Here is a 10,867-nt window from a genome sequence, read left to right on the forward strand (position 1 = left end):
ATTAAAGATAGATAGATAGAAACCATGCAGTGAAGGTCCTCTAGAGAGACTCGCCAAGCGCAAAGGAAAGAGCGAGAGAGACAATAAAAGATCGAGGTGTTATATAGAGGGTCTAACGTAAGCAATGTGTATCCTGTATAGACTAGGGATGTTAACAAAGAAGACAAGGGGCGTAAGACCAGGAGAGGTCCCTCGTTCTATATCACCTACATTTTCTTCCTATACACCAGAGATATCTATGGCATGCGGACCTTTCTTTCTTTCTAGACCTTCTTCTTATCAGTGGAGAGGTCTGGATGAGCCTCGAGATCTTCAGAATTTTTGTGCCTTTAAATCTTTATCACTTTCTTCTTATCTCGTCTTCTCTTATGTTCTGAACCTCTACGATATCTCTTGCTTCTTCTTCTCTTTTTCCAAGTTTCTTCTCTTTCTCTGCTGTTCTTTCATTTTTCTCATGTTGATTAGCTTTTTCTTCTCCTTCTTTCTCTTTTTCTCTTTCTTCTTCTTTCTCCTCTTTAGTTAAAGATGTCTCCCAGCTGTACGCTCCGCCTCCGCCCCCTCCTCCTCCTTCAACCGCTGCTTCGGTCAAGGGTTTTATCACACGAGACTTCAGTCCAACTTTACCCCCTGAAGAAGGAGAAGATGAGGAGGCTAACCTTCCTGCATCTCCCCGTATACAAAGTCGAGGGGATCTTTCGCCGCCTTCTGCGCCCCTTGGGGTTGAAGCTGGCGAAAGATCTCTAGTCTCACGTCCTTCTCGCATTACAGCCGGGGTGTCTCCTCTAGGAAATCTGTCTCGGCGAGAAGGCCCAGGAGGAGACACCCCACAGAATGAAGGAGACACATCAAGTCCAGGCGTCTTTCCTGGACCAGGGGGGCGTTCCCCTTCTTCTGCTTTACCTTTTGGAACGAAGCAGACCACCACATCGATTACCAGTCGTCTCTTTCGTCAAGCCTATAGTAGTCGGAGAACTGCGGGAGATATAAAAGAAGTTCCTTCAAGAATCCTCCATGAAGAATCGAACTTGCTCGATCGTTTTGAGAAAGGTCCCTTTAGAGTCTCAAAGAAGTTCACCTTCGCTGAAGAGACAGAAGAAGAGCTGAAAGAACGGCGTTTGCTATCTTTTGCACGAAGTCTTGAAGAAGAAGAAGAAGCGAGAAGATCGATGTCTCTAAGTATCGATATTCCTCCTCCTCCTGATTCGCCGCCTCTTCCCTATTATGAACAGAGTGTGCTGATTGACTGGGCGACACGCAAAGACTTTAATACCTCGTTAGAGGAACTCGAGATGGATGAAGAAGTCGAGCGATTAAGAATGTTGAGAGAGATTGTCTGCGGAATCCAAAAGGCATTAGGACCTCTCTGGGAAAGGAAAGTAAGTTCAAGCTCTGTGAAAGAACAACACGAAGAAGAAGAAGAAGATTCGGGAAGAGTAACGATTCCAAGAGCTGCTCTCTTGGTTTTTCTTCTCTCTCCTTCTTAGGTAGCTGTCCTTTTGTCTGAAAGAAGAAAAAGGAGGAGGAACTTTACGAAGAAGAGTTTACTTCTTTCCCCTTTTCTTCTCTTCTCTAGGATTTTTCTCTTTCTTAGGTAGCTGTCCTCTTGGAAATGAAGTCATATAGGGCGGAGGGATAGCTGATACAATAGGCTTGCTTCGTTCTGAAGCAAAAGAAGAACAAGAAGGGTAGAGAGAGAGGTAGAGAGAGAGTCGGGTGCTTTCTTTCGTCGATAGTTCGATTCTTCGATGTAGCAATCCTCTTTGTCTGAGGAGAGCCCCCTTTCCGTCTTTTCCAAGAGACGTACAGGGCGGTTTTCATCTCAGGGGGTGTATAGGGAGGGTGAGTCTGCGGATGATACCATTCATACAGGGAGAGTGATGCTATTAGGAACATTGATGAAGGTAGACATTTTCACTGAGAGAGGTCTTATCAATTAAGGACGTCGTTAGACTTCTCTCTCTGTCCTTGTTCCCTTCTCTATACCTGTATATCTTCTTTCTCTTCTTCTTGTTTCACCCCTCCATGCACAATGGTCTTTCCTTTATTTCTCATTCAGATTCCCCCAACATCCCTCCTCATCCCCTTACTACGACGGCCTTATCCGTATGCGATTTCGAAGCAGATTTCGGACTGTGGGCAGTGCTTTCTGACGAAGCGACTTCACGTAGGGAAGTTTTGGCTAGAGATTTATCATAGTGTGTGGTTTCCTCTGATCTTCGAACGCTTCAACATCTTCTATACAGACTTTCAAAGTAGTTCGGTCTACGGGTGGGACCCTGCTGTAGGGATAACAGCCTGGATCTATTTCACACGGAATCTTCCTCCTCTCTTTCGGCTAGCCAATTATCTTATGACAGGTAAGAATACATGTCTCGGATCCATCACAGTCGAATGCACATCAGAAAGTCATACATGCCGAGGAAGAGAAGGTGTGGAGAGATGAGGAAGCGAAGAGAAAGTCTTCATGGCTTGGGAATCTTCATACATTCCTTCATGGACGCTAGAGGAGGTATAGATCAGATCAGGGATTTCGAATAGATAGGAAAGCTCATGATAGGCAGACTCTAAGGTGGATAGGTAGATAAAGAAATCTTCCTGAAGGCAGTGGCATTCTCGGGTTGGATTGTCAATGCATTCTATGCATGTTCAGATAGCAATATATCTACATGGATAACTATGTGTCTCTAACTCTCTCTTTCTCTGTGTATATATATCTGTATATTTGTGTATGCCTATGAGTCTGATATGATGTTCTGCTGTACATGGCTGTGGCGCATTCCTCGAATAGAAGGAAATGTGTCATTCATGTGTCGCTATGTCGGTATGTCTGTACACCGACGATCTCTATTGTTTCATGAAGACACTTTTGTACACATCTCTCCCTTCCTTTCCTTCTGTATGTACACTTCTCTTCTTTCCTCACATCAAACGGGCTACTGACTGCCCTATTCTTTTCCTTTTGTTTTTGAAATCTCTCTCGTCTTTCCTGATGTGTTGAATCCACCTGCCTCCTTCATGCCTGGATCTCTATCTCGATTTCTCTTCTTCTTCTTTTCTCTCTTCGTATCGTCATTCGATGTCTCTCCTTCTTCTTTCTGTTCACTTTTCCCTCCTTCCCGTCCCTGTTTCTGTCTCAGGTGCTCTTGAGTCCAGAGTTGCAGGCCTTCATCGACTGCTCTTTCGTATGAATGCTCTCGAGTTCTTTTCCTATCGTATTAGCTGGTCTTTACACTTCAATACTTATGATAGCAAAGCCTATGATGCTCCAAAAGAAGAAGAACTCGGAAGGAAAGACGGAAGTCTTGATCCTGTACAAATGACGAGGTTGGCAACTCGATTGCTTCGACGACTCCTAAAGAATAGCACTGCATGCGGCGCTATAAGATATAACATAGAAGCTATAGGGCTTCTCTGGCCTTATCTTATTGAGTGCCGTGAGGAAGATACCTTACCAACAGACAAAAGAGAAGGAGAGGAAGACGAAGAAAAAGAGCATGAAGAAGAAGTAGAGTCAGTAGGGAAATCCACCCGAGTAGGAAAGAGGCCTTGTCTTACCAAAGAAGAGATCTGTCGAAGGATATTTACATCACCTCTTACCAACGCATTCTTCTCTGTTCTTGCAGACAAACAAGTAAGGAGTCACACAGGTGTGAGGGGAGTGAAGGAATGGAGATCGTTCTCCGCTTGTCGGTGGCTCTCATAATTTCTATCATACGTAAAAAGAAGAGAGAGAAGAGATTAATGAATCGATGGATTTGAATAGGACAAAAAAAGAAAGAAGAGAAAGAGAGCGTATGTATGGTATATGTGGATGTAAGGGGAGGATAGCTAGTTGTTTTATTTTATGGTAGAGGTGCTTCTGAAAGCCTTTTAACTTCGATCTCGTTCTTTTCGGGATAAGGTGAGGATATAGAAAGATAGACATCTCATACTTAATACATAAATACATGCTTAAGCGGAAGATTCAGTTCACCCTCACTAGATAAATAGATAGATCGATCACTTGCACAGGTCATCTCGATAGGTGATAAGGTCGTAGTAGACTGACGAGTGAATGCGTTGTTTTGGTTCTAGCAGCATGCATGTGAAGATAAATAAGTGGCGATGCCGTTGCCTCACTTGCCCCCACTAGTCAATCACAACGAGCCAATTCTCGAGCACCTTTGGAACCCCAGCCCACAAGAGATTTCATTCCTTTTTTCTCAAAGGCGAGGGAGAGAAGAAGATACCTATAGTAGGTATCCGAGATGTTCTTCGCTTTCTTCTATCTCTGTGAGACCATTTTCTTTTGAATCGTATGAGAGAAAAAGAGAATCCCAGACTTCATTCGCCGGTATGTGTGATCTCTCTTCACCCCCTTTCCATCAACAATAGAGTTCATGAGCGCTGCATGCAAAGCATCTTCATGACCACATTTTATATCAAAGGACATGTCTATCTTCAGATCTCTGGGTGAGAAGAGAAGAGGAAGAGGTGGTTCCTCTTTCGTTTTCTCAATCATTCTCATATCTGAGCAAGTTGTAGGACTGAGATATGTGTATCTCTCTCTTGAGCTTTCTCTCTTCTTCCTCTTCTTTGGATGATACTGAGAACGTGTTTCTTCTCTTTTCTTTAGGTACCTGAAAGTCCTCAGGCAGTTCATCTTATCCATGCCTACTTCCGCTTACTTACGGAGTTTCTCTATGGCGCTCGGCCAGCAGGTATGAAACGCCTCCTTCCTTTCGCGGTTGAATCTTCACAGAGTGTCTGTGTGAAGAGAAGGATGAGCACAAGAGAGAGAAGGAGGTTGCTGCTTCATGTTGTCGTGTAGTCTATAGAAAGTGGGAAGAAGGAGAAGGGGCAGGTGAAGAAGGTTATGACGTTCGATCTGTATGAACAAATGACAGCCTGTCCAAGCGGATGATCTCTATAGATGTAGTTTTAGAGGTAGGAGGATTGTGACTACTATGAAGATCTATATATGTATACTCATGGTAGGTTAGGTGGGGGCAGAAGGTTGTCTCTAGGAAGGTTATGAGGTGTCGTCATTCAGGTGAAAGAAAAACTCATGCTTGTTCTCACGGAGCACATAAATTGCTGTATCTCGTCTGTTTCATGCGTCTCAAGGGATTTGATGTAGGTAGATAGATAGATAGGCATGACAAAGGTGGACTGTTGACCATTTATGCATGTTTCCGCTCCCCTCCATTTTCTTCTTCTTTGTCTTTGTTTGCTGGAGAGATACCTCTAATCGAATAGCTTGAAACACGCGGTGTAGTTGGAGACGGTCAGTAGGAAGGAGACTTCCTTTCTTCACGTTGGAGTGACAGTGTTGTCTTTCTTCATCTTTCCTAGCCAAGTGTCTTTTTCTAGCAGAGAGTGACCGGAGCTGTTGGGGCTGTTTGTCGTCGGATTTCTGTGTACGTATGGTGATACATTTGTGAATGAAAGTGTAGGAGTCTTTATCTTAAGGTTTAGGCTCTCCTTAGAGCCATTTCGACTCGAAGCGACTTCCCCGAATCTTTCTGTAACTATCTATTCCTTATCTTTTCCTGTACCTCTCCAGCTCCTTCTGCTACAGCCTTGTTCGTTAGCTGATTGCAGTGAACGTCTCCCGATGTCTTCACGTGTATATAGATCCTTACCGTAGCAGTAGTAGTAGTAGCTGTGCTGGAAGTCTGAACGGTGCGTCTATCACCCCTACGTTGGTCGTGATACCGCAGAGATCTCCTTCATCCACCAAGCAACCATGGACACCCAGAGTAAGTGTCATCTCTCCTATCTTGATATCTAAGCATCTTCTATCGTCTTCCTTCCGGGGTTGTGTTGTTCTTTCTTGTCTTCGTTAGGCTTCTTTGAGGATCTAGCTGCGAGTTTTCATCTTCCCAAGGGAATCCCATGTATATGGACACAGCTGGAGAATGCCTTTCACTCGGATATGACGATCTTCTTACTTCGAGATCTCTTAACGTTCATCACAGATCTGCTCTTCCTCATTTGTGGTGACGAAGCTCCTCTACCTGCTCGGAATGCTCGACACCTACGTAATAAGCTAGAAGGGGTTGTTTTGCCTTTAGTGAAGGAAAGACGGCCTGATCTCGCGAATCAAGAGACTTGGGATCTTGTTGAAGAGAATGCTACGTGTCTAAGAGATGCTATTAATACAGTAAGTCATCTAGAGAAGCACATAAGAACTGCTCTGTAGATAACTTTCTTTCAAAGTTAAGGAATATTCAAAGATGGAGATAAATGGACTTGAACTGTTAACTTCTTTTTTGCACAGGGGGGCGTGGAGAAGAATGTGAGACAAGTTGCATATAGACAGCGAGTATAGAGGAGTGTAAGAGAAGTTCTATAGAGAGACAGCGGGAAGAAAGTAGCAAAATGTCCTCGGTTTTTTCTGGGAGAGGGTGGAGTCATCATACATGTAGGTCTAAGATGCAAGGACAAGAGAAGGAGAGGCTTGGCGCAGGGGAAGCTGTCTGGTTTCTGACTCGGGTGAACGTGCTGCTGGTATAGAGGACATTACGACGTGTGTACAACGATACTCAAATCTAGGTGATGAGGACACGATAGATAGATAGATAGATAGATAGATCAGTGGGTCGCGGCCTAGGAAGCCGAGGCGGTAGATGCAGATATCGTGTGGGCTATCGCTCCTTTCTTCAGATAACCTTTGCAAGTTTGAAACAAGAGCTTTCTTGTGTTTGTTCGTTACGTGTTCTGTTCTCATTCTTACCCAATCGAAGGAAGACGGAGTATCGTTCTTTAGTGGGGTATGAAGAAATCTCGTGATTCTCTCTCCCTTCTCTTTCTGATAATCTGTCAGTGTGAAAAACGTGAAAATAGGGAAGGAGAGGGATGTAGAGACAGCGAAATAGGTCTACGTCAATGGAAGATCCGAGGAGTTGATCTGTTTCTGCTTATTATTTCCCTATTGTCACCTGTATGATGTGGAGCCGTGTATCTCTATCTGTCTATCTCTACGTGTTCTTATAGGCTTTACGAGGGGGTGCGATCGATCCTAGGCTATTAAAGCACTTCATTTTACCGTATCGATGTAAGACTGGTAAAGCATCAAGTCCTCTTCGACCTCCTGAGCTAAGACAGACTCCCTGGCCTTCGATCATGAATCTCATACCTCTACCAAATAGTATCCCATGCTGGAAACCTGGGTGTACGAAAGCTTTTGTTCTTTCAGAAGAGAATAGTCTTGATGAGAAAGGTCAGGACTACCGATACTGCGAGGGGTAAGTGAACCAGAAGTCAGCTCAACTGGAGGTACATCTATCTATCTATCTATATAGATATATATGGATAGATATCATTTCATACTGTCGGAGTTTCTTTCCTTATCAGAATTGGTTGTTGTGCCGATGTAGACGGTAACAAGGTAGTAGGAAGTGATGAATGCTTCATCTTAGACGTTCACCTCACAAATGAGAGAGAGGGAAAGGGGGGTTGAACGACTGCAGAGAGACAGAAAGAGAGGAGTGGAGAATGATTGCCTCTTGTTTTCTCTACGTCTCGCATGTTGTTACACACATTAGATGGCCTCTACTGAATTCGCGTCTCTTGTGTAGAAGAGTAAACAGCGAAAAGATATCGATCCTTCCAAGGTATGATGATGTGTCTGTTTTTCCATTGAGCTTTAGTGACCTGAGCGGGAAATGATCTCCGCCAAGGATTGTGAGACAGGGGTTTGGAAAAAATGTGCATGCATGTCCATGGGATCGGTAACTACACTCCGAGGCAGACAGAGAACACTAGACTCTAAGGGGTGTGAGGCGCTACTACTTTCTGCGCGGAGAACGACGTGAGAGAAGGAGACAGAGGGAGAGAGCAGTAGGGGCTTGAGCCGCTGGATGATAGATGAGGTATCTTACGTCGCTGATGAGGGTCGCGTATCCCCATATGATTTACGTTCTTGCGCTTACACCGGAACACTGGTAGAAGAAAGTAGAAATCTCCTGCGAGAAGAGAGATGAAGAGGCTCTCGCTTGGGAACGCATGCTTTGGCTCCAGCTGTCTGTGCTTGTCTACTCATTCACCTACTCATCTACAAGCTTCCTAAGACGTATCCGTACTCGGTTGATTCCACAAGCTTTCGTTTTGATCTTTGTAGCTAACTTCATCTTGTTTCTCTAAGGTCTTTGAGACGTAGAGGAAACTGTTAAATGCGTGGAAAGTAAGTATCTCTCCGTTGTAGCTTGTTTCCCACACGTCACGCGCATCCGGGAAAGGTCTCGTGAATGCAGTGTCTCTTGATCTGTTCAAGAATCGGTTCGAAAGAGAAAGATAATGAAAGCTACGTTTTTCTTTCTGACTTCGCCCACACAGTTGCTCATTCTCATCGACTCTCTTTCTTTGCAGGTGTAACGTAGCGGCGTACTGCAGCAAACAATGCCAGGTGGCCCACTGGCTGGCGGATCACCACAGGGTGAGGAGTGAATTAAAGGGATATCTAAAAATCTGCAAGACGGAGATCTCGGTCGTTTCGTGACGATGCAGGCAGTGATGATGATGACGGCGCAGTGGTATCGAGCTTCGCTGAACTTTCGCTTGTATAGTGTGTCTATCCACCTTCATTGACAGACACTCACTGTGCACCTTCGGTGAGGGCACCTTAATTGTTCACTGTGCGTACGAATGTCGGCTAGTCTTTTGAAATGCAGAGACTGTTTGGACTTGGAGTTATGAGCCCACGCGATCGATTGGGCACGCCTATGCGGACATCTTGAGAGGTGTCTGCACACCTAGCGTCAGCTGGGACGAGTCTGACTTTCTTGTAGTTGGTTTGCTTGTGTCCGGTTTCTCTGGTTGAGGAAACTATAGTCCTACCTCATTTATTATTTCCCATATGTCATTCAAGTGAAGAAGAGTGCGTCTAGACTTCTACACGTCTTCTTGGGTTCTTGGTTGTGTTCAGGTTTGTCCCTACTTTAGACTTCCGCCGACATTTATGCGGTTTGAGATGTCAGCAAAGAAAGTACCAAATAGCCTTGCGTTCCCCGTCTTCGACATATTCAAGGATACCTTCGACATTTACGGTCCACCTTGTGGCAAGACAACAGATAACTTCAGTCTCATCTTTTGACTTTTCTCTCACCCTGAGATCTTGCTGTTCATATGAGGAGTGTCCGTCTGTCCCTTGGATTTCTTTGTTCGAAGAAGTGGAGTTGTCTTCTCTATGAGGTGCATAAGACAACTGGCGTGTACGATTGATTCTGAGCTCTTGTCAAATTTCTCTACAACAGAACCAGCTCTAGACTTTGCTAAAGCGATCCGGAAAGTTGACCGTGTCCTGCACTGACACTGGGGCTACGGACAACGTTCGCTGCTTTGCAGATCTAGTCAAAAGCTGCGGGCGGTTCTCTTCGTAGCAGAGGTTTTCTCTTACGCCAGAGTAGGGAACATGATTGTGGTAGTTCTTCCGTGTTAAATATCTTGAAAGTGGGTTGATAGACACTCGCTAACAACAGACAGCCATGCACTTTTGGACCGTACCAGCTGAACGAGACCTTTCCCGGTTCTACCTCAGACGTTCTTTCGAGGGGTTCGCCGGTAGTACGTGCGAACAGGGAGTTCGTTCACCGTATGGGTCTCAACGGTTAATGACGCGCTCAGCCAGACAAAACATGTGCGCCGCTGCGCCGCGTCCTAGCGAAGGTACCTGAATACGCGCACCCGCCGAGGGAGGTCGCGTGCAGCCAAGCTACCACTAACGGCGAATATTTCATTGCCAGGTGATCTGTTTGTTCGTTATTGTTCCAGGTACACTTGGAGCAGTCTTCTCTGAGGAATGGGTAGCTTGAAGTGTATCATCTGTCCATCGAAAATGCATGGTACTGTAAATTACTGTGACTGGCATACTCTCCAGGGCAAATGCGTACGAAGTGAATTCTTTCGAGCACCGTACATCGGTGAAGGTTGTTCCGCACGAAGGCTATCGACACCACCAACAGTTGCGCAGTCTGGGAGGAGCGAGGGGTAGCTGTAAAGCACTTCACGCAGTTAGAATTCTCGCAAGCTTGGCGGGCAGAAGGGCAAAGTGAAAACAAAGCTGTCCCTGGAAACAGAGTACTAAGTCCCTCGGTATCTTTATTGCAGGGTTGTGCAAGATTCGGGTTGAAAGCAAATTCAGGGAGCGGTAGCGGAGTCCTAGAAAGGTTTGTTATACGGAACTCGTTCCTCACTCATCGTAGATGTGGTTATGTTCCAAATCTATTAATCAGTCGCGCTTTCCTTTCTATATCGCTGTGTGTATCTTTCTCTCATTAGAGAAATCACTCCTCTAAATATCCTACGGTAATGTGTCTAGCTCCATTTGTGTTCATGGTGTGTACATTCTTTTCTCTTACAGTCATGCAGCGCGTACAAGGCAGAGAGTTCGTGCACTTGCAATGAGCTGAGACGTTTTGCTCCGTGTCACTCTGCCGAACTTCGCGGGCACCACAACGCGCGACTCCACAGTTCTTTTCATGGGTTGTGGTGATCACAAAGTGACTCCTTATGTAAAATTACAGATGCGTTTGAGACAATGATCGCATTCAGTCGCCAAAGGTTTTGGAGATGTTCCAAGGGCCACGTGTGAATGATCCTTCCGCGGGTTCTTTTACGGAAACCTTGTTACGACTTCTCCTTCCTCTAAGTGTTGAGGTTCACTAAGCTTTTCATTTCCGGCACGCACGCGCCACAAAACGGTCCGAACAATTCACCAGAACACTCAGCCCATAGGAGCAGCTGGCGGTGTGTACAGAGGGCAAGAACGAAATCGGCCAAGCTGCTGACGTGCGCCTACGAGGCATTCCTCGTTGAACATTGATTATTGCAATTATCTATCCCCGTCACAATGCATACTCACGAGATCACCTAGACCTATCGGCCA

General features: G+C 45.3%; 1 protein-coding gene across 1 annotated transcript in view; it reads left to right on the top strand.

The window, feature by feature from the left end:
• Nucleotides 1-10,510, top strand: part of CSUI_000483 (mynd finger domain-containing protein) — a 23,016-nt gene extending 12,506 nt beyond the window's left edge. Inside the window, exons 7-14 of the mRNA XM_068060717.1 lie at nucleotides 520-1,376; nucleotides 2,057-2,357; nucleotides 3,138-3,631; nucleotides 4,616-4,700; nucleotides 5,829-6,145; nucleotides 6,979-7,229; nucleotides 8,353-8,419; nucleotides 8,909-10,510. Coding sequence (XP_067927309.1) covers nucleotides 1,167-1,376; nucleotides 2,057-2,357; nucleotides 3,138-3,631; nucleotides 4,616-4,700; nucleotides 5,829-6,145; nucleotides 6,979-7,229; nucleotides 8,353-8,419; nucleotides 8,909-9,076 — 1,893 coding nt within the window. The 5' untranslated portion in view covers nucleotides 520-1,166 and the 3' untranslated portion in view covers nucleotides 9,077-10,510. The remainder of the gene's footprint in view (nucleotides 1-519; nucleotides 1,377-2,056; nucleotides 2,358-3,137; nucleotides 3,632-4,615; nucleotides 4,701-5,828; nucleotides 6,146-6,978; nucleotides 7,230-8,352; nucleotides 8,420-8,908) is intronic.
• The last annotated feature ends 357 nt before the right edge of the window (nucleotides 10,511-10,867 follow it).

The sequence above is a fragment of the Cystoisospora suis genome (genome assembly GCF_002600585.1).
Source record: "Cystoisospora suis strain Wien I chromosome Unknown contig_186, whole genome shotgun sequence".
In the NCBI taxonomy this organism is placed as follows: Eukaryota; Apicomplexa; class Conoidasida; order Eucoccidiorida; family Sarcocystidae; genus Cystoisospora; species Cystoisospora suis.